At 50.8% G+C, this 24,144-nt stretch overlaps 1 protein-coding gene across 1 annotated transcript in view; it reads right to left on the reverse strand.

Moving 5' to 3' along the window:
* The window catches only part of CCDC33 (coiled-coil domain containing 33), a 123,812-nt gene extending 101,514 nt beyond the window's left edge, over window positions 1-22,298 (reverse strand). Inside the window, exons 1-2 of the mRNA XM_063142607.1 lie at window positions 21,960-22,298; window positions 20,760-20,969 (exon numbers count right to left, since the gene is read on the reverse strand). Of these exons, the coding sequence (XP_062998677.1) occupies window positions 20,760-20,969; window positions 21,960-22,298 (549 nt within the window). The remainder of the gene's footprint in view (window positions 1-20,759; window positions 20,970-21,959) is intronic.
* Between the last annotated feature and the right edge of the window lie 1,846 nt (window positions 22,299-24,144).

Here is a 24,144-nt window from a genome sequence, read left to right on the forward strand (position 1 = left end):
AGTTTTGAGAGGCCACCTTATCTTAGCTCTCACGCCGCACGCGGGATTGGGGCCAAGCTCACCTCGGGGTGTTCATCGTCGGTGTCATCGGCCATCTCCTTAGAAATCGTGTTGCTTAGCAATCGCTTTAGGAGCGCTCTTTCTACGTTCTCAGGGTACTGCTGGGTCAGAATGAAGGCCCACTGCAGTACTGGGCGGAAGCGTTGCTTTCTGCACGTGGAGAGAGAAGACCTGCTCCCTCCTAGCCTTTACATCGTGGGGCAGATGTTGGGCTAGGGAGAATGTAGCTGAAAGCAGGGAGCGAGTGTCGGGTCCCACCAAAGGTCTGGGCTGGGCCTGGATCTCCCCAGTGTCAATTCCATCACAACGGCCGGCTTGTGACATCATCAGCGCCGCAGTTCCGAGGCCGGCGTCACCCTCCCTTCCTGGAATATTCATACCACTCATCTCACCAAGCTGAAGTTCAGGACTGGGTCTCTCCACAGGAAAACTGGGCAACAGTTCAAAACTTCCCAGAACACAATGGGGCTTACGTTAGTCAGGATTCACCTAACTCCCACTGATTTTAATGGGCCTGGATCCCGTCTCTCCATCCCGGAACTGACATTTGTGAGGGGATTTCCTCTGCTCCATTTTGATACTGGAATCACTAGGGCAGAGGGGGGGATTCATCTCACCATCTCCAAATGCAACTCCTCAGTAGAACCCAGCCAAACCTTCCCCTTGGAGCACATTTGGGGCATGCAGTAGGGCTGGTAACTGACAGGCGTTAATCCCTCAGTCCATTTGGGGGGGGGGATAAAATTGGGGGCAGGAATCAAAGGGGCTCCACACACACACAGTGTTCCTCCTCCTGGATCAACCCAAAGGCCCACCTTGTCCACATTCCTGTTTCTCACACTGGCAAAACAGATGCGCCAATGGGAGCAGCCAGAGCAGGCCCTGTGGGAAATGGCCCTCTCCTGCTATCATTCGCCGTAAGCTAGCCTTCAGAGATCGGGGAGGGCCAAGGCATCTTGCTTCCTGAGGCAGAGGGCAAAATGGAGCCCCCGTTGCCATTCCCGGTTCAGAAGCTGGCGCGAACGGCAGTTCAGTCTCATGCCAACACTGCGGATGAGACACCTTCCCCTGCAGATGAGGGCGGCAGCAGAGCTTCGGGAGCAAGCCGACCATGTGGCACCCACAACTCTGTCTTCCAGCCATCTCACTGCTGATGCTGCCCACCCCTAATGTCTGCTGCCTGAGGCCGCCACCTCACTCTGCCTACCGGTAGGGCTGGACCACTCAGAAGTACTCTGTTTGTCGGCTGAAAGCATGGGTTCGCAATGTTTTTGGCTCCGAGGGCCACATAAGACCCTGGCGTGGGGGCCATGAGCACATGAGCACACATATGGCCGGCCATAAACACACATGTACCAGCAACCCTGATGCAGACCTCACTTTCCTTCCTGCTAGCAGCATCAGGGATGGAGCCATCTGCAGGGGGACCAGTGGCTGGGGGAGGGGAGGGGATGCCCCCCCTCCACCTGTCCCAGAGGTCCGGATGCAGCATCCTTGGGATGTGCCCATCAGCAAAACCCAAGGTCACCAGCCTTCCCCCAATTCCATCCTGACGAGTGTTCTGACTCGGCTCCGTATCAGGTGGTGAGTCATTTTTTTCTTCTTCACATGAAAATCGGTGACAATTTTCATGAGGATTTCCCCAAAACTGCGCATCCATTGTGCACATCTTTAGCATGTGTGCATTCTGCTCCCATTGATTAAAATGTATTTGTGCATATTATTCAAAAGTACGTGTTTTTTTCATACGTATCCTTCAAATGTTCCCAAATGAACGGAGCGGGGCGGGACGGGGGTTGTTTGGCAAACGACATCGCAAAGTCCGAAATGCCTGGGCTCTGACTGCAGGGGGCACCAAGCCCACGTTCGGTCTGGAAGGTGTGAACAGAGCAAAGCTGGGCAAAACCCAACAGACCTGAGTCTTGCATCCAGCCCCACCCTGTCCTTGCTGGTGCTGTTGTATCAGGATTGCAGGAGGAAGAGGGATTTAGCTGGTCAAGGCGCCCATGGCAGGGGCTGCAGCTAAGGGCTTTGAGGGCCCACATGTGACCCCCGGGCCCCAAGTGGCGCACCCCCATTTAAAACTTTATAAAAACCAGCTGGCACCTGGACAGCCTTTATCACCCCCACCACCCCGCCAAAATCACGCCCCCTTTCACACCTCCCTCGACCCCACCGGCTCCTTGAAATCTGCCTTTCTGACCATATCAAAGGCTTCCCCTGCACCACGGAGGAGCCGTTGCGCTTCTCGGAGGCCCTTCGGTGACGCTGAACCTCCCCCCACCCCCCGCCCCGGCATGTGATTTATGGGCAGTTGTTGGCGCAAACCGGCTTTATGCTTCTCCTGAGGCCTCGTAAAATAATAGTGGGCTCAGCGGTATGAAGATGAACTGAGTGCAGCGTAAGCTTTCCCTAACTCAATGGCTCCCTGGGCGCCCTTAAAACCAGATGGAAACCGCCCAGAGATGTTGTAAACCGCCCAGAGATGTTGTAAACCGCCCAGAGAGCTTCGGCTGGGGGGCGGTATATAAATGTAATAAAATAAATAAATAAATAAATGGAGACCCTCTCACACGCGGGCTAAATATAGCAGAGCAAAAGAGGAAGGAGCCCAGTTGTGACAGGCAAGGGCAAGAGGGAGCCCATTCCAGGGCAAACGGGGCAAGGTGGTTTATGCTTCCGCCGCCTGCCAGCACAATCCATCAGAGCGCATGGCAGGAAGGGTCGCCCGCCCGTGCTGACAGCCTAGCATTGCCCAAAGGCTGGGCAGGGAGCCCATTGACAGAACCATTGTCCTCAGGACCCAGGTCAGGCAAGGACGTTTCATTGCAAACCAGGCGTGGTCTAAAACCTGCTTCCCCAACCAGGTAACCTTCAGATGTTTTGGACTTCAACTCCCATCAGTCCTAGCCAGCATGGTCAATAGTTAGAGCTGTTGTTAAAACATCTGGACCAGGTCAGGGAAAGGCTGGGCTAGAGCTGGGGTGCCCTCCAGATGCTTTGGACTCCAAGTTCCATCATGCCTGGCTGTTTGCCATGTTGGCTGCAACTGCTGGGTTTTGTAGTCCAAAACATCTGGGGGGAACAAGATAGCCTTGTAGCGGGGCACCTGTGGCCCTCTGGACGTTTTTGGACTCCAAGTCCCATGAGCCCAAGCCAGCATTGCCAGGGATGAAGAGGGCTGTGCTCCAACATCATCTGGAAGGCCAGGGGTCCCCCAGTCTCTTCTAGAGAAAGTGGAGCTCTTTCAGCCCACAGGCCAATTCCATTTCAGAGAAGCTGGGGGGGGGGTGGAATTCCAGTGGTGGTCTGGGCTGAAGGCAGAAGCCCCCACCCCACCCCACTCCAAAAAAACACCCAATGTATCATTTAGCTCAAGGCACGGACTGCCAATGACGACGCCTGCTCAGAGGAGAGCCATGTCAAGCCTTGAGAATGGAGGAAAAAGCAGCAAAAGCCGGGACCCCCCAGAGATGGTGGGAAAGACGGTGGGGCCAAGGGGCGGGGGGCATGGCCCTTGGGGAACTCGGGGGGGGGCAAGTTTGGCCCCCAGGGCTGAGGCTCTGTACCTCTGAATGATGAGAAGCAGGGTCTCATTGCTACAGCAATCCTCCCAGGACAAGGAGGCCCTGGTGGGGCCGAAACCTGAGACCCCCAGCTCTTATCAGCAGAGGCTGGTGGTTCCGATGCCAGTGGGGCAATGAATCCATGACGGGTTTCAGCCAGGACTCCAAAGGGGCTATCCAAGGTGCTGAACCATCTCCCCAAGCTAGGCTCAGCACCCACGTCCTTAATCCAGCCGCAAATAGACGTTCATGGCTTTGTGTCCCTGCCTGTAAGCGGAACTGTCCAGACTCCAAAGGTTGGTTCCAGAGCCGCCCTGCAAGCTGTCTTGCTTTCGCCCTTCTTGGCTCCATCCAGTGAATGATTACTCATCTGGTAATGAGTGATCACAGGGAGACAAGGTGGGGGGCAGCTTGGGATCTGACTTCACAGCCCATTAAGCAGGGGACAGGGCTTAAACAGCCCCATTACAGGCAGTCACACAGCCATCTGACAAGCGAGCGCAACAAGGCCGTTAGGGGCCTGTGCAATTGCAAGTTCGTAGGAGGAGGGCGGGAAGTTAACGCAGCCGATAGCAACGCAATACAACCAGATAACAAGTGGACCGTCTTCCCCTCTGTAAGCCCAGCTGAGCCCTGAGAGCTTCCCAAAGGCCTCCTGGTCGTCCCATGACCTATGGAGTGTTGCCAAGAAATAACAGCACGTGACGGCGCCTTCTTGGTAGTGGCACCTGCTCTCTGGAATGCTCTCCCACATGTTGTTCAAGAGGCAGAAAACCTGCTGAGCATTAAACGCCTATTGAAGACATGTTTGTTCACGCAGCGCTTTCTTGTTGTAATGTTTTAAAGTATTTATTGTTTTTATTGTTCTTTTACTGTTTTATATTGGGTTTATACCTAGAGATCTTGGGATGTTGAGCTCTATAAAAGTAGTATAAATGAATAAGCAAAAGTTGGCTTTACATGCACTTCTTTTGAATTCACAGTGATGCAGAAATAGGATTGAGGCTCAATTGTTTAATCTACTGTTTAATCTCGACTGCTTAATCCTACTCCAGCAAGGTGGAGGGAGGAATCCCAACTGAAAGACCAATTTCCATTTCAGTACTTTGATAGTGGAATACATTTACACAGATGATTTGGTCAGTAAATCATGCAATTAGTACTTTACTCAATTCATTGTGTAATGACTTCATTCGATACTTAATTATAATCATGGTCAAGGTTCCTCATTCTGATGTAATCCTTGCCGACAGCTATTTTATTCCGGTCATCAAACCTGAAATCACAACTTTAAAAATATCCTACAAGATGCCTTTGGTCCTGTCAGTGGAGGCTGGTGGCTCTGATTTTGATGGGGATGTGAATCCGCTCTTCTGGGTTTCAGTCAGAACCAGCGAGAGCACAGAAGGAGCGATCTAAGATACTGACTCCTGTCCATGAAATAGGTTCAGCAGCTCGGATAGCTCCTGATTGAAATCGAGAATGGATTCAAATTAAAATGCTGGCTTCCACTGGGGGCCCCACTAAAATGTCCCAGAGTAATTCTTCACAAGAGGCACGGTGGAAATTTAAAACAGTGCCCCCTTCCACCTCTGAACGGCTGGATCAGACTCAGGCTCCATCCAGTCCAGCACGCTGTTCAGAGCAGCCAACCAGCTGTCAACCAAGGAACCACAAGCAGGACACGAGGGCAATCGCCCCCTCCCCCCCATGTCCCTCAGCAACTGGTGTTTCCAGGCTTACTGCCTCTGCTCCCGGACCCCAACTCCGAGCCAGACGAGCGTGTCTCATTGCAACTGAGCTTTACATAGGGGCTCGGCTCCCTTCAGCCGGTCATGCCTGCCCGCCCCCCTCCCCGCCCCCGCCCCCGCCCCCGGCTTGCTTCAGCCGCCTCAGGCTCGCTCCCTGGTCCACGGGGGAACGGTTGTGGTGGGCTGGGGTCTTCACGGCCAGAGGAGGGCAATACAGTCTCTTGGATGCAGGGGGCAGATTCTAGGAGCACTGGTCAGACTGCCCTGGGGCAGACGTCAGTGGGGCAGTGGCTATGGGGCCCCGGGCCCCAGCAGCACTCAGGCAGCTGTTTATCACACATTTATTACCAATTCCCATGAAAAGAATGATGAGCTCCGTTTCTTTCTCTTCCTTCACATTCATAAGACTTTCTCTTCTTATCCATTGGTTCTCTTTTTATGCCAGTTTCATCCACTCTGGAGCCCCGAGGGGCCTGATCCACCCTTCCTGGCTCACAGATGCCGGCATTTCTACTGCAGAGACTCAGACCCCCCCACTCCCCTATGTTCTATCATTCAGTGATGGTCACAAAGCCAGCCAAAAGGGTTAATCCCTTAGCAAAAAAACCCAAATGCAGGTGTTTGTGGATTCCTGCATTGAGCAGGGGGTTGGACTCGATGGCCTTGTAGGCCCCTTCCAACTCTGCTATTCTATGATTCTATGGGGCTTCCCCCCCCTCTGGAGATCTCCAAGTTCAGGGACATCAAAGGACTCCCCAATTTGGATAACTAAATATATTTGAGTCTACATGGGATTACCGTGGCTGATCTTAGTCTATTTGCAAGGGTGTTTATCAAGGATTTCTACACCTTTCCAATTTGCTTGTTCTTGCCTGGTGATCTCCAAGTGTACACAATCCACATTTGCATATCAGGTTTATCCCATCACCCGCACACACACCCCTTCGCCACCGTCTTCGACCCACGCCCAGCCTTTGGCTCGGTTTTTCAAAGCTCTTGGTTGCTGCAAGGCTACTCTGTGTCTGCATCTGTCCATTTCTGCTCTCTGGGGTAACTGAAGCCCTAGAAATAATCTGATTTGAGGCTGTGAAATCTCATTTGAAGGTCTATTAATGCATAGCTGGGAGTGACAGAGGCCCCATCATGTCTCCACTGACTTGAAACATGGGAAGCAATTTCACTGGGAAATCCATCTCCTGGAACCGACCGAGGAAGGGGTGTGGAAGAATCAGAAAGCAATTATCTTTAAGGAGGCAGGTTAAAACAATAGCGGTGCCATTTCTACCTTCTCCGGCTCCCTTCTCCCCTCTACAGGGGGTTGGGATGGACCACTGCTGAGCTAAGCAAAACAGCCAGCCAAGGATTCGGTCCTTAAAATATGACTTCAAGGCACTTCCTTGGAGAAAGTAATTAGCAGACTGACATGCTCATTCCTTTCTCGTTGTCTGACCCGAGCAAAAGAAATTTCAATCAATGTTGTTTCAATAACACATAAATAAAACATTCCTGCCTCATAGGATGCAAGCTTTGGAAACAGAAGCAACAGACCCATGATTATTAGCGCTGGATAATTGGACCCGGAGTCAGGAGAGAGTTTATGGCGAAGAGGCACGATCGAGAGCTTTGGCCATTGGGCGGTATAGAAATGTAATTAAAAGAGAAATAAATTTAATGCCTACTAGTTAGTCCTAGTGGACTCCCATCGTGCATTTGTAGTCAAGGTCAAGGTGGTTGAAGACCCATTGGAACGTAGGATGCTGCCTGCCTGCCTGCCTTCCACTCAGTCAGACCTTTGGTCTATCTATCCCAGTGTTGCCGACACAGACTGGCAGCAGCAAAGGCTCTCCAGGGTTTCAGGCTGGAGTCTTTCCTGCCCTACCTGCAGATGCTGCCAGGGTTCGAACCTGGACCCCATGCTTCAGACGGACTACCACCTTTTTGTTTTATTTTTAAGTACCGCAGGCTCATCTTTTACTCATTTAAATGCTTATCTGCCACCTTATTTGGGCACGAGGCGTGCAATCCATTGAAAAAGATAAGAGAAGCTGCTCTGGGGATGGGGGAGAGGGGAGGTTCCTGACATTACAAGCACTTGCCAATCAGTGCTGCCACCTGCTGTTTCTGCTGCAGACTCCTGCAACTGAGTTTCCCTAAGCTTCGGCCTGACGAGAGGCTTTCCACCACCCCTTGAATGGAATTTGGGGAGTTGTGCCTCCAGAGAAAGCCTGCTGTGCTGCTCAAATAAACATTTATGTCAGTATACACCCAGATTCAATTACTTTGGAATGCAGAAGTCATGACCTTGACAACGTTATTGGAGAGACCCGAGCATTGCGCCAGGTACAGCTGGAGTGGTTCCTGCTACCACTGTAATGTAGGAAGAGAGACAAAGAGAGAGGGAAGCTTCCAGCAAGCAAAAGAAATTGTCCTTACAGTTTCTTCCAGAGCTCGTTAACCATGCAGTGCCCCTCCTCCCGGCTCAGAAGACCCCTGAAACTACGGCTTTATCCATGGCGAACAAGGCAAGAAGCCTCAAACAAATTTTTCTCAAACAAGCCACCTTGAGAGCCCACGTCTTGTGGTTGGGTTGTTCGCAGTGGTTAGCAAGCCACTCTGCAGAAAATGCCCCGGGTTCAGGTAACACACTAATGCATGGTTCAACAAACGAGTCACAGTTCAACTACAACCCACACTCGCCCCATAAGTGTAGGTTAGGGTGTTGTGCAAACCCAGACTTTATGTGGATTGCTGTCTGAATTGAAAGGAGGTCGTAGATATAGAATAGGTTGTTACGTAATTGTTGTAGCATGTTGTGTGAACAAGCTCAAACTGTTGTTAAGCTTAAGTATCATTTGAAACAACACAACTTCAAACCATGGTTTCTAAGGGTAGCCCATTTCAACAAACCATAGTTTAGATTAATTACTGTGTAGGGTTCAGACAACACGAACCCCATGAACTTCACCATTTTTGTGGTGCTGAATCAGGTTTGCCCCCCCTCCCTCCTTCCTGGCTCCTCTCCTTCAATAGCAACAGGCCAGGCAGGGACAACACGGCCCTCCCCGTGCTGGGAATCACAGGACCCATTGAATTTGCTTGGTGCAGATGGGCAGGATTTGTTTTTCTTTGTTGTTTGATAAGAACTTACCAAAATGCACATTCAAAGAAAAAAATGGACCCAAACAAACCTGAACAAACCTGAACGAGGGAGAAGGCGGAACTGACCAATCCATTCACCCCCCACTTAAGAGTCTGCTCTCATTTTATTTATTTATTTATTTATTTATTTATTGCATTTATATACCGCCCCATAGCCGAAGCTCTCTGGGCAGTTTACAAAAGTTAAAAACAGTGAACGTTAAAAAGTATACAAAATTTTAAACCATCAAAAATATAAAAACAACAGTATAAAACAAAAGTATCCATTTAAATATCCATTTCTGCCACACGTTGTTTCTTTCTTCTCTTCTCCCTCCCCCAGAGAGGGTTTTAACACATTTATCGGGGGAGGGGGGGGGAGAACATAGCTGGAGGGGGCGCGCTATGTAAATGCTATTTGCAAGGCAGCGTCTCCTCCTGCCCCCCCCCCCGTTGAGGGTGGGTGTTTTTTGGGGGGAAGGGGCCTCGTGGGAGCTCATTAGCGGACCTTTGGGCTTATTGGCAGTGGAGAAATGGGGGGGCATTCTTTCTCCCCACCCAATTTCCACTTCTCCGTTTTGACCCTCCCTGAAACCATTCCAGGAAAAGTGAAGGTTTTCAATGGAAGGACGGTGACCGAGTGCCTCTCAGCCATGATCCTGGGACCCCCATAGGGTGAACATTTGCAGCAGAATTTGTTCCATTTACGCCAAAAAAGCTACGAATAATTAAAGCGCTGGGCGGCACGGCGCACTCATTGTCTGCGGAGCTGTTAAGTGAGTTTGAAAAAAAATTAGTCCCTATACTTGTCGGCAGCTCTGACACAACCGCCCCTCCTTTTTTCCATATACATAAAAGAAAAGCAATTTCCCCCTTTTAAGCCCATTTACTTGTCTTGTGAAGGTTTCACACTTGACACTTTGCCGAACGATTATTAGCGAGAGAAGGGAATGGTGGCGAGGAATACCTCATAATTACCTTTCCCTAATGGATGATTGCTTCTTGCAACTGATTCTTCGGGATTTTGTCACTGGAGAGAAATGAATCAAGGACGCCTTCGTTGGCCCCAGGAAGCCGGGTTTTGCTTTGTACGACCCTAAATTAGGCCTTCTTGATATGTATATGACTGGCTATTCAACTGGCACACAACTCTTTATATACTTGCTTTTTCATTTTCACTAGAGATGGATGAGAATTTCGTTTGGTTCTATTATGCTATGCTTTTTATGCTTTTAAACTTTGTATATTTGTTTTTAATGTTTACTGTTTTTAACTTTTGTAAACCGCCCAGAGAGCTTTGGCTATGGGGTGGTATATAAATGCAATAAATAAATAAAATTTGCAAAGAGCCTCCCTACGAAAGCCAGAAAGAACTTGAAACCGACAGACTGGTCCTGTCTGTTGACATCCGTGGGTTCTTCTTTATCTTTAAACAGGAATTGGACAGGGCAGGACCGTCCTCTGGCAGCCCTTGAAATGGGGGACTGCGCTCTATAAAGGACAACGTGTGGCCACCCCACGACTTTGGGTCTGTTCCAGCGAGGCTCGTTTTTTTAACGGTGTGCTGGAGGCTGTGACAGGCCGGGCGCATCTCTTTTTGTCATGACTGGCTCTGCTCCGCAACCGCCGCTGATGAATCCATCAAAGGCTGCCTCCCCCACCCCCGCCCGCCCATCACCCGGCTGACAGCCATTCAAAGCCCGACAAATTGCCACCCTATGCTCTGCTAAGCAGCATTCATGCGCCGTGGCAGGCCACAGAAGGGGCGGCCGCACGTGCCGCCAAAGTGGTTTGTTTTTCAGCCTCGTTGGGCTTCTCCATGAACGGATTGGGGCCTCTCCCACCCTCCCTCTTGCCCTCCGAGTTGCCTCCGCAGCACACCAGTCCTCATGGCAGCGTGGCCAAGTCCGAACCCCGCCACACGGTGCGCCAGCAAGGCCCGGGCCTCCGGCAAGGCTGGCGATGTCACCGGCCCAACAACCGTCCTGGCACACGCCGACCACTGGCTGGAGGAGCCGGTCCACAGGCTGGCTCCACCTGGCAGAAGAAAGGGGGCAGCAGGCCATTCATCCAGGGCCTTCATGGGCAGCATTTGCAAGGCTACCCTTGCCGCACGCACCGCTGCGGCGCCCCCAGAAGGCCTCAGCGCACCAGGAACACTTTGGGCTTTACGTGCGCCACCATGTCACCCATCCATCATGCCAGCGGCCCCTTCACCTTGCAGCTTGTGTCCTATTCACCCGCCCATGAGCTAGTAGAGGACGGCTGTTTGCAACGGCTCCCTTTAGGGCCCACTTAAACCCAAGCGTGTGTTCAAAGCCAAAGCTTTAACTTCACCAATTTAGGATCCATTGAAGATATATAGTTATTTATTTGCCCTTCAGACCTTTAAAGCAGCTTGCGAACGAGGGTGGCCTGGTGGCCTATTTTACAGTGGACATTCCTCCATTTGAAGGGCTGGCCCATCCACGTCTGGTTTTAAGAAGAGGAGGAGCGAGGAGCAGGAGGCCGCGGAGAAGAGGCCCATCAGCAGGACACCTGGAGCATTGGCCTGCCGGCACACGGGTGAGCTGGGCCAGATCAACCCTCCGTGTCAAATCACTCTGATCCCATCATGGTCATCGCTATTTCCCTCTGCGTCGTACGACACACAACGACGTGGTGTTTTGGATAATGTGGAATAAAAAGCAGGAAATAACACCACGAAAGCAGTAAATGGAACGTGTGATGTCCCCCAAAAGTTATCGGCGCACTTTGGTCCCACTACAAAGCCGGAACGTCAATCGAGCCCTGGACTGCCCAGCCATGGTGAACTCTATTGTGCTTCTATTTAAACTACAGTAATTATTTTAAAATTTTGTTCTACATTCATCCCCAAGCATATGCAAATTTTATGCAGATCTGTGTCCTCTTTTTGGTGATGTGTTACCTCCTTTTCTGGTCATGGGTAAGTGGCCATAAATCACGAAGCAGAAATTGGATAAATTAATAGATACTTTGAAAAAGTAGAAAGCCAGTGTGGTGTAGTGGCTAAGGTGTTGGACTGGGAGTTGGGAGATCCAGGTCCGAGTCTCCACTTGGCCGTGGAAGGGTGACTTTGGGCCAGTCACAGAGTTTCAGCCCAACCTCACAACAACAGGGTTGTTGTTGTGAGGATAGAGTGGAGAGGAGGAGGAGGACTATGTACACCGCCTTGGGTTCCTTAGAGGAAAATAGGCAGGATATAAATGCAAGAATAAAATAAATAAATGAAATTAAAATAAATAAATAAAAAGTAAACAAATCAAATTAAATAAAATTAGGGTCCAACTAGGAGGAGGGCCTTCTCCGCTGTGGCACCCTGGCTGTGGAATGAGCTCCCCAGAGAGGTCTGCCTGGCGCCTACACTGTACTCCTTTCATCGCCAGCTGAAGACCTTTTTATTCTCTCAGTATTTCAACACTTAATTTTAACTTAAATTTAAATTTTACTGTTCTAACTCTGTATTTTAATCTTATATCAATTTTGCTACTTGTGGTGTGCTTTTGATATTGTATTTTGTATTTGTGTTTTTAACCTGGTGGTAGTTTTATTATGGTTTTAATTTTTGAGCTTCGGCTATTGGGCGGTATGAAAATGTAATAAATAAATAAATAAATAAATAAATAAATATTACATTTATATTCTGCCTTTCCCCCCTCTTGCAAGGAACCCAAGGTGACTTACATGCTCCTCCTCCTCTCCACTTGATCCTCCCAACCACCCTGTGAGGTAGGCCAGGCTGAGGATCAGTGAGTGGCCCAGAGCTGCTCCATGAGCTTCTTTCATTTCACTGAATAAACCAAGTTGGCCGGGAGGAGCTTTGAGCTTCCTGCAGCCACATTAATGGCGCTGGGATTAAATTTCACTAGCAAGTATGGAATTAGGGTGCTTTACAGAGCCAACCTCTGCTGGATTTTGAGGTTCTGCTACGCCAGAGAAGTTTACTGGAGCTGAACTCAAAAGATCATCACCACATCTTGTGGAAGTGAATTGCACAGTTTAACCATGTGCTGTGTGAAGAAGTCCTTCCTGTTATCTGTCCTGAATCTCCCACCATTCCACTTCACGGGATAAAGACCCCGTTGGGTTCCAGCATTATGAGAGAGGGACAAAAATCTCTCACTATCGACATTCTCCACACCACGCATAATTCTATACACCTCTGTCATGTCTCCTCTTAACCCTCTTTTTCCCCAAGCTAAACTATCCCAGCTGTTATAATCTTTCCTCCTAAGGAAGATGCTCCAGCTCCTTAATCATTTTAGTTGCCCTTGTCTGCACTTTTTCCAGCTCTACAATATATTTATATAAATGCAGAATGGATACCAGCAGTTTTATTCTCAAATCCTGTTCTCAACATGGGCTTTGCCTTTTTCACTGCCACTGCACACTGCGTGGACATTTTCTTTGAGCTGTGTCCACCACAACCCCAAGATCTCTTTCTTGTTCGGTCACTACCAGCTCAGGTTTCATTTACTACATTTCTATAATACCCAGTAGCCAAAACTCTGTGGGTGGTTTACGAAGATTAAAACCCTAAAAATGCAATGCAATAACATAATATCGAAGTGTTACCATATGAAAATCTACAAACAATTTTACAGTCAACAATAAGGCATTTTAACAGGTCCTGGGATGGAATTTATGTTTAAAAAAAGGAAAACAAAACAGGTTTCAGGCATTTTCTAGACAAAAACACACCATTTTAAAAAAAATGAAGCGCCTCTCCCCTCTCCTCTCCCAGTAACTAAAGCCTTTTATTTTTATTTTATGGACTTGCAGAATTGGCTTTTTCGAATGACCAAATTGTTGCTTTTAATACTTTTTAAAAACAGGAAAGCCGGGTTTGGGGGAGCGGTTAATGGTCATATATTTTATCTCCTTTCTTCCATTTTCTACAAGTGTGCAAATGGTGGGTGAATTGGCTCTCGTAGGGCTGGATGGACCAACATCCCAGAACCCAGGATTCTAGGGGGTACAAAATCCAGAAGCCCCATGCTTCTATCAAGTCACACCTCATCTTTTTAACTTGACAGCTACAAAAGGCAAAAATATAGAGACAAAAGAGGGAGAGCGGATTGGATCCAGACTTGCAGTACACTCTTATCTCAATGGATCTACCCCAAGTATAACTAAATCTGAATCCAACCCAGAGAAAATAGGAACGGTTGGTCCATATGTATTTTACACATGACAATTTCTTCTACACTAGAATATTTTTTGGGGGATGGGAATATGTGCACACCTGTGTGTGTGCAAAGAATGCAGCCCAAGTGCTAATTTTCCTGCAGTAACACAACTTGGGAAGTTGCTGTGCAACACGCATGGGGAAAACGATGGATATTGTCAAAAATCCTGGCGTGGCACAAGTCAACGGCAATCAGTCTGCAACCTGCCATTCTAAACCTTTAATCACGAGTACGGACTAAAGAATCAGTTCATTCATACACATTGGAAAGAAGGCTCCATCTTGTGCCAGTTTAAAAACCCAGGAATACTTTACTCAGAGGCTCATACATCATGACATCATTTAAAGCAGCCCAAGAATAACAAAATAGGGGAGGGCAGTCAGAGAAAGACGTCCACAGCTTAGAGAAAAAAGCCTGGAGAGACAAACCCACACTCAGAAACCTAATCAGAAACTGAAAAGACGGGGCAGAGGAGGAGGAGGGTGATAATATCAGCCCTAAATTACACGTGTGCAAAGTCAGCCATCTTTTATACAATGCACTGATTGTTAAAAGCATACAGGAAAGGAAAGCTGAAGAAGACAATGAGGAACGTGATCATCCAGCACTACCATTTCTCCCTCCTCTAATTTTCTCTGCCGCTCTTCAAAGCTGGCCGTGGCCTTGATTACATGAGCATTTGGTCTCTCACACAATAGGAATCCTGATTTTTGCTAAAGGGATAAAGGGTAGGGAGGGGCGGGTTTTGTTGTGCCAGTTCCGTCTGCATGTCACGGATTGTCAAGCCTCTTTTGTTCCGCCGTCCACTCATTGACGGAATCCATTTTTTTTAAACCAGAACTGTATTCTATTTGTGCTAATTCACATTAGCACTTGCACAAATGCACATTACTGAATGTGAATAAATGTTAATGCAAATTAACACAAATACCAGCCCCCCCAAAAGTGAAAAACAGGTTTGCAAGTCCGCGTGACTCGGAAAAAAGGCAATTTGCTCTGAGCTCCTTTGAGTCCCCTGCTCCATAGATGAAGCAGGGGGAGCTCTTTTGGCTAAAATGGGGGCGAGCCATTTGGACTTTGCTGCTGAAGCCCTGAGGAAAGTCCTCCTCAAGATCTCAAACGGCGGCATCTGTCCCTATGTGCCCTTTGTCCAGGAAGTATTTCGTATCATAGAGTCCCGGAATCACAGAACAGTGGAGCTGAGTGGGCCCTCGACGCCCATTGGGTCCCACCCACTGCTCAAGGCAGGAATCCACGCTCAGCATTCCAGGAATCTCCGTTTCCACATGAAAAGACAACCACCACGTTTCTTGCCCTCGTGGGTGCCAAGGTCGCTCGCCTGGGTGAGGCATGAAGAAAGACAAGCTCGTCAGCGAGAGCGGGATCCCCTTCTGCGCATGCCGCATGGGAAAAGGCACAGGGGCTCAAGGCCCCACACAGCTCTTGCCTGCCCCCACGGACGTGCAAAAGGACATCCATAACTGCAAAGTTATTTTATTGACGTAACATTTCCAGGTCACAGCATCCGGCTTTTGATGGTGCCCAGTGTGCCCTCATGGAGCAGAATCATTTTGACAGATGCCTCAGCAGGGTTGTTTGATAGCCGAGGTGACGGCCTGGCCTCAGGGGGACCAATGCCGGGGCAGGTGACACCGCTGGAGGGGGGGGGGCGGCTACAGGGGGCTTTTAGCTCAAACGTGTTCCCCAATTCCACGCAAGCATGCAGGTGTTATTTTTAAAACTCTATACAAGAATTCACACACATAATGCGCAAATTAATGTCTGACCACAAATTGCAGTCAGGTCTGTGTTCAGGTCCAAAAGACATGAAATGGGTAACTCCATGAGCAAGGCCTTGATGGAATAAAATCCTCGTGCCTCTCTCACCAGTCTCTGGGTCCATCCGCTCAGTTATCTACTCTCATGGCTGAAACCAAGGACACAAACAGGATTCCGCCGTCACTCGCAAAGCTGACCAGGCCAGCGCTGTATTTACCGCCTCCTCCTTCTCCCATTCTTATTAGTATGATTAATGACACTGTGGCCTGGGGATGGACGGAGTTTGTTAAATCCATTCCGAACGCGTTTCCAGATCATCAGGCATCTCTTGTTCCATTGTCTACTCATGGACTGAATTGGATTTATTTCTTTAACCAGAGTTTCATTCTACTTGCATGCCTGCACCTTAGCTGAAGTGAATTAGCACTAGTGCACATTGGTGAAAATCCCTCCCCACAACCCTCCAAAAGAAATGGACCAACTGCCTCACAAGTCGGTGGAATGAACGTGACTTCGGAAAAAGCCAGACCTCTGTGGAATCCACGGGTCAGAGTCAGAGAAACCCAAATTCTTTTGAAACTGCTGCACATTCCTCCAAGGGCCCTAACCCTATAGCTCTCCTTGCATGCACGCACACAGAGAGAGAGAGAGAGAGACAGACAGAGAGAGAGAGGGGGGGGGTCGTGTCACAAACCAGCTCCTTCTGATCAGGATTATTTCCGCTTGAACAGGGAAGGCGAGTGGGGAAGGGTGGTGCTAGGTGGAAGGTGGTGCTGGGGGGGTGGGAGTCAGTGGCAGCAGAGAATCCACCCACTCGACCCCTCCCAGGGCCCCTCCCCGCAGGGGAGTCCAGCAGGACGGAGGGGCGTCGGGCCCCACTGCTCAGAAGATGCTGGCAGTAGCCCCCAACTCTCCTTGCTGGACCTTCCCTCAAGGGGTGAGAGGTTCTCCCTGAGAACACCCTGGAGGCAGCTGAACATAAGCAGGGGGCTGCGTCTGGCCCCCGAGACAGAGGCACCCCAGGACTGTCACAGGGGACAGCACCGAGATCCCTTTTGTGTTCCGTTTGTCTGCCTAACAGGCACGCAGGGTCCTTTGCATCAGTAAAACGCCACACATCAAGAATGCGCACTGATGCATCCAATCACATCCAGATTGCTGCTTCAACGCATCATGCCTTATTTATGCACGCACATGCACACTGGGAGTGATTGTGCTCACAGGGGTGGTGGGATGGGGAGAAGACAGAATGAACTGAACGTCGCCTCAAACTGCGCATCCACCCGGCTCTGTGAAAACTCGGAAGTAAGAACTACGGATCAAGAAGGGAGGATTCTGAAAACATCCATATTCCCCTTTGGAAGTGAGAAAATGAGAGAAAGGCAGGTTGAGTGGGAGCTAAACAAGGAGACGGGGCGTAAACGGAGTCGTCTCCCACTCCAAAGCTCCAGCATTCTGCCCAGGCCTCCCAGCGTCAGGCCACATGGCTGCGGAAACTGTTTGTGCAGAAAGCAGTCTTACTGCAGTGCTGACGGCGCCCTGCCTACGAGAGGTCTCAAGGCAGGGGAGCTCCCCTCCTCTTGTGGGGTTGGGCCTTAAGCCATTTCCCCCAAGGGCCCGGGCTCTTCCTGGTCCACCACCTGGTTTCCTGGCATGGGCTGCTGTTTGAAGTGGCCTGTCACCAGAACGCTCAGCCTTCCGCTGAAGAGGAGTCCTCCACAGGGCCTGCCCAAAAGGATCCAGGGGGAGCCAACCTCCCGCCCAGTTGATCTCTGATGCCCAGTAGGCTAGACCAGCCCTACCGTTAGGCAGTGAGAGGCAGCTGCCTCAAGTGGCAGAGGCTGGGACTTGTGGGGGGCAGGGGCGACACCCCCCTCGGCCAGTCCTTCTGCGCCTCCCCCTTGTGAGCCCAAAGCCGGCCAGCTGCCCTTGTGCATGGTGGAGGACGCTGTCCCGGGGCCAGTGTGGAAGTGAGACTGAACTGCCAGCCTGGTGGGCCACTGAACACAGAGAGGGACGCGTGCCAGTTTGCCCTTCGCTTCGGGCGGCAAAACGTCTGGGGCCGGTCCCAGCCGGAGGCTGCCTATGGAAGCTGAGGACAAGATGAATCCATTTCCTAGTGGAGCCCACTTGCGCACCCTAATGCAGGAGGGGTCTCAAAGACCCCCACCGGGGCCGCTGCAGCTTTCTTCTCCTGCTGAAATGCACAAGCGGCATCCCGGGAGGCGGCTCAGCCTTCCTGCCCGGGCTTGGGAATACATGAGATAGCTGGACTGATGAAGAAGTGAGCAGTGCCGAGCTGTCCTGGGCTGGAGGGTCTCCCTGCCCATGTGGCTCTGAGCACCTGTCTGTTTGTGGCAGCCCAGCCTTCTCCCTCGCTAAAAGACCAGAAGAGAACGATCCGTCCTTGCCAGTGAAACAGGGGCCTTGCAAGAGAGGTGCTCCAGCTGAGGGATCTGTGCCACATGCGTGCTCAAGGGAGCAAAGCAAGGGAAGTGGGAGATGCCGGGAGAGACTGTACAGTTCAGCCCATGGCCATGCCACTTGGGGAGGATGGGAGCTGTAGTCCAACACAGCTGGAGGTTGCAGGGAGGGGGAAGCTGGTGCATCCCTTGCTAGCTGGAACCAGAGCAGGCTCCTCAGGAGGAAGGCGGTTCCCCATCGGGGCCATCATGGGGTCATTTTGACGCCAACGCTTCCCACCCCTGGATACCCCAGTGGGAGACATGCAGCAAACGGCCCCCCTCTCTCCTCCTTAAAATGGGACCAGCAGAGTTAATGCACCGCTTTTGCTTCTTCTTTTTTAATAAATCTAGTTGTCTCAGTCAGGCACAGCTTTATCGCCACTTTAGTCTGAGATCTGAGGTTATAAATAGCCCTTGCTAATGCCTCTCCCATCTTTCACCTGCCGCGCTGCCTGACGCTTTAACTCGCCCTTACAATAACTACAGCTCAAGGCTGATTAATATCGATCGCCATTTCCTTTGCATCTCGTCCAGAACGACGCTTACCAGGCAGAAGCAATCAGGGCGTCTGCAGCCAGCACAAGGCCCACGGAGTGGGGAAACAAAGGGGGAGAAGCCCCCCCCCAAGCCACGTCACGGGGCGCTCGCATGCAATGCCTCCGAGGGGCTGGACCTGCTACCCATTTCCAAAGGATAGAAAGGATACCAGAAAGGATCCTCAGGGCTCCCTCGGGGATACGCCTATTTTCGCTTTGTGAACTGGTCATCCCTTTCCGAGAACCGCTCTGGGGTTTCCAGAGAAGCAGCAGGTGAAATATAACACATACTTCAAGGCTCCAGGCTGCTTTTCCCCTCTGGGGGAAGCGTTCCTCCTGCCGCTGGAGGAGAAATAGAAATCCCCTTTCGGAGGCATGCCTAGAAGGTTATGAAGAGGAAGCGGAAATGCTTCTTCTTCTTTTTTAATTGCACTAAAATACTTTGGCGTTTAAGCAGAATTGCATTCCTATTAAGAGTAGGGCCCCCAAAAGGCACAAGTTCAAAGATCAGTTTAAAAGCATGTGGCTAAGCCAGCGCCAACCAAAAAGGTAACAGTGGCCATGTGCCCAGGTATAGGTGTGTGGTGGGAGCAGGCGGTGAGAGTAGGCACACCTGCTTGATGCATCACTCCACAGATCGAAACGACGCCTCTTTTGACGGATGGGCGCCAATGAGCCCACCGAGATTGGGCTGCTGTCCTCCATTCTTGCCCACCCAAAAACCTGATTTTCTGCCATCTGAAAAAAGATGACAGGAACACGGGGAAAACACAGGAGGACAACGATTTGATGATGTCACCTCCTGGCAGACTGTGCAAAGGGGGGCGAGGGGGGAAGGGGGGCATTCCGCCAATTCAGCCGCAAGTGCACGTTTGCCTCCGCCTCTCCCCTCCCCACCTGTTTCCTTCTGCATTGTGCCTTTTTTAGACGATGAGCCCAGGGGCAGAAACTGACTTGTCTAGTTCACTGCAGGCATGCCACTCCAGGAGACTTTCTGGCTGAGAAGCAGGATAAAAAATTATGATAAATAGATGGACGTAACCCGCCAAGCGCTGAGATCCCTGCCCTGCCACTCAGCGCCCATTCAGAAGACCATCTGCATCCCTTAAGGAAACATTTGCATTGTGTGATCCATGACCCCCCCTCCGCCACAACTCCGCATCAGGTGTCACTTCAGACAAAACTGCAGAGACAAAGACCAGATCTACTCCAAGCAGGATATGACACTTTGAAAACGGTTTGAAAACTGTATACGGCGTGTGTCACTACTGGTATAAACCATTTTGAAGCAGCAGTGTAGATCCCGCCAGAGAGCACATATTGACAATATCAGACAGCAAACTTGCAACACCACCATTGTTTTTCAATTCATCAAGAAGCCGTACATTTTCAGGTGTAATCCCTCCAACACCTCACTGCAAAAGTTAAAATGTCAAAGCACGTTTACAATTTATTCAGGCTGCTTCCACACAAGGGACTCCTAGCGCAACGGACCCCAAACCACTGTGCAACTGTTTCAACTTTTCCTCCTGAACTGACGTCTGTCTCATAAGAAAGACAGATGGAAGAATCGGTGGGAAACAAGAGGGTTACAAACCGAAAACGACGCCGATGGCACAACAGGCACCATAGCTGGAAGCAGGGGTGACCATGGCCAGATCCATAGTCTTGTATCCCAGGCCAAGCCACACGTGATCGTATCTCACTTCTTTTTATCATGAACCCAGAACAGCCTACAGCGTAAGAACAATAAACTGTAACTCATAAATACGAAGTACATCATCGCAAATCAAAAACAAGCAAGCTAAAAATAGCACAGGGCAGCAAATTGCGTTATAAAAGGCGCCGTTACTGCTAGGCACTGACCGCCTCTAAATCCCAGGCTGCAGCAGACCCATGTTTTCTGGAAGATCCAGTCCAGCACCTAAACCCATGAACTGTTGAGGCCTGATGAGCTTCTCTAGAGAGGAAAATCTACATGCGCGGTGCCACTCCCAAGAAGGCCCAACAAACTTCATTTAACAGCAGCACCTGGAGCAGGGTTCCAGCTCTCGAACGGATCACACAGGGGAGCAGCGTGGGTCTGGCCCATTGCACAGACCCACCTCCCTCAATCTGGTGGCTTCCAGACATTTTGCACGTCGACTCCCACAAGCCCCAGCCAGCACGGTTAACAGTCAGGAATGCTGGGAGTTGTCGTCCACAGGGCACCAGCTTGGGGCAGGACAGCACAGACCAAAAGCCGCTGACTTACCGGCACACTTGAAAACGTCTCCTCGAAGTCCAGCTTTGCGCTGTATCCTGGAGAAGGGAGGTGGAGGCTGGCATCACTTGGTAATCGTCGCAGCAAAACCGGCGAGGAGGAGGAGGAGGTGGTCACGGATGAGAACAGCTCTTCCTCTGATAAGTCTTTTGTGACCTCTGGAGAAGCCTCCCGGTGAGGCTGGGGCCGGCCGGGAGGCCACTGCTAAGAAGAGGCAGAGAGCAGCTATGAGCAGGCCTGCTCCTTCCCCCTGGGGCATCACCTGCTCCTTGACCAGGGCCTACGCAGCTGTTTCCAGTGTCCATCACAGACCCTTCCACCACCAGGGACGGAGGGAGGGTTCAAAGGCCAGCTCGCTCTGGAAGGCTGCTTACAGGAAGAACCAGACACAACACCCTGGAGCGGATGGGGGTGGGCAGGTACCAGGATTTCACTTCCTTCCATCTTTTAAAACTTGATCTTCTCCAATTTGCAACCACTAACGCAAAAGGGAGCGGAGTTTTCAGGAAAGGCTCACACGGTCCCACGCTTGCCATCCCATTCACGACGTGCACACGTCAGAGAAATGCACACATTTCTCAAAACAGCAACATTCATTTTCATTCTTTAGTCTGGGGAGGAGGGTGACCCTAAGAAAAGGAGGACCGGGCTCCTGCCTCTTTCACAGTTGTATAGGAAAGGGAATTTCAGCAGGTGACCTTTGTATGCAGGCAGCACCTGGTGAAATTCTCTCTTCATCACAACAGTTAAAGCTGCAGGAGCCCGGCCCAGTTTTGCATCTGGTCACTCTAGTATAGCTCCTGCAACTTTAACTGCTGAGATTCCCTTTTCTATACAACTGTGAAAGATACAGGAGCCCGGTCCTCCTTTTCATAGGGTCACCCTAGGGAGGAGGAGCAACTGTACATCTACCAACATGCAGATTTTCCTCTTCAAATGAAAAGAAACACAGATCGCAATCGAACATGGGGGGGGGGGGCGGTGAGTTCCCACTGGCCAGTTCAAGCATCACGGATTCTCCCGTCCCAAACAAAGAGCTAAGTCTGGCAAGGCCTCAGACGGACTGGGGTCTGGGACCAGCTCCAGCTGCCTGTGCACTTTGCTTCTCTGTCTCCAAAATGCCTGTTCAACAGGCTGTGTTTTAAATAGGTTACAACCCAGGCACAGGCTGACCACCTCGACCTTTCTTACCTCGGGAACCTGGGACTCTGTGGTCAGTAAAAACTGCAGGGATGGCTCTGGGATGGAGGCCGGATACCCCTGAGGTGGGATCCCCAGAGACCAGAGCGGGACCGGGGAGCTGGTCCGAGCTGCCGCGTGCGTCCCCTCCAGCCCGGCAAGTGGCGAAGGCAGAAGGCGGCCAGGCATCACGGGCGTCTCCCTCTTGGCCCCCGGCCGGTGCTCGTGAAACGACACGGCATAGGCCAGCCTCCCACAATGCATGGCCAGCTGATCCGTGCCTGCACGCAGCAGCACCATGATATCGCTGTAGCGGTACAGGTCCTCGTCTCTGCTAGCAAAGAGGTTCATGCGGGGCTGGTTGGTGCGTGGATAAATAGCAAAGAAAGCCTCCCCCGCCTTGACGGCGGTCTTCATGGAGGAGCCGCGGAGGCGCAAAGCCTCGATGCGCAGACGGGCATCGTGATTTTTGTCATTCTTGCAGAAACCTAAATTTAAAAAAACAGAAACAAAAAATGCACACCCACAGCCTCGCTTTCGGTTTCCATCAAAGCTAGATCTGCACAAGTGGGTTTTTTTTACTAGTGGCGAAGTGCACCGATAACTGTTGGGACACGTTCCGTATTCCACATACCACTTTTCTAGCCTTTGCAAATCTTGCAGAGAAATTCACTAGCATAGACTTCCCTCAGCAACCTGTGTTGGACTACAACTCCCATCATCCCTGACCATATGCTGGCTGGGGCTGATGGGAGTCAAAGGAGTTCAAGAACTTCAGGAGGGTCACAGGTGCTCTGTCCTAGAGCAAGACCCCTTTGGTGAAAGATGTGCCTGCCCTACGGAGGACAAACAAGTTGACTTTGAAGCTGCAGCTGGGTTTCTGACACCTGACACAAACCCCGCTGCAGCAGCTCCAAAGCCCCCCTTGCGCCCCCTTCCTCTAGACCAGGGGGGCACCTCCCTCACTCTCAGGGCCAAAGCCAACTGCAGAGATGCTCTGGGGCAGCCCAGGCCAATGGGAGGTGGGACAAAGGCCAAAGCCTCCCAAACGCCCGCAGATTGATTTTTGCCTAGAGCTAAACAGTTCCCTCTCCCCTTTCTTGCCTTTCCCCCCCCCGCCCACCTGCCCCCACCCCCCGCCAGAATCTGGTCCCCATGAGCTTCTTCCAAGATGGAGATTGACCCTCAGGCCAAAAGATGGTCAACACCTGAATGGGGCCACCATCATTAGACCAGCTGAAAGGGCAAGGAAAAGATCCAGGCCACCAGGGCCTCCTTTCCTCCGGCCTCAATTCAGCCTTTCAGTTCCACCTCCCTCAAATCTTGGGCAGGTGGGGACTGACGTCATGAAACATGCAGGTAAACCAAGGCCCCGACGCTGTGCTGTAGCTCAGCATGAGCAGCAACTGTTACGCGGGGAGTTGCCTGGTGTCTGAGCTTGACCTTCCTCCTCCCAGGATTGAACCCTTCTCTTCCAGGAGCCAAGAGGCCTTGAAGGTGCCCCACCCGCCCTGCCTTGTCCCCATTGCCAGCTGTGGCGATACCCACCTTTCTGTCCCTTAGGTATGTCTGCAGTTTGTATGTCTAGGGAGTGCGGAATGTTTGACTGAGTGGGTGTGGCTGGTGATGCGGTAAGAGAGGGGGAGGCAGGAGTTGGCTGAGGGGATTGGTTGGGTTTGAGTGAGTTAGCGTTTGTTTGGTCTTAGTCTGGGTTTAGTCTGGCTTGTGCTTCGTGAGAGTGTGAGGAGTAAGAAGAAACAGAATCTTAAGGGACTTGGGGTTGTTGTTTTGAATATAAAAATATGCATGTTTGATCTAAATTCCCTGTGGGGAAGAAGATGCGAGGGAGACTGGAGCAGGCAGGGACCATCAGAGCCTGCTTCAGTTGGACACACACACACCCCACAGGGCCAACATCTTCACCTTGTGGGGAAGGAGCTGTTGGTTTGCCTAGGGTGACCCTATGGAAAGGAGGACAGGGCTCCTGTATCTTTAACAGTTGTGTAGAAAAGGGAATTTCAGCAGGTGTCATTTGTATATATGGAGAACCTGGTGAAATTCCCTCTTCATCACCACAGTGAAAGCTGAAGGAGATATACTAGAGTGACCAGATTTAAAAGTGAGCAGGGCACCTGCAGCTTTAACAGTGGTGATGAAGAGGAAATTTCACCAAGTTCTCCTTATATACAAATGGCAG

The sequence above is a fragment of the Elgaria multicarinata genome, chromosome 16, assembly GCF_023053635.1.
Source record: "Elgaria multicarinata webbii isolate HBS135686 ecotype San Diego chromosome 16, rElgMul1.1.pri, whole genome shotgun sequence".
NCBI lineage: Eukaryota > Metazoa > Chordata > Lepidosauria > Squamata > Anguidae > Elgaria > Elgaria multicarinata.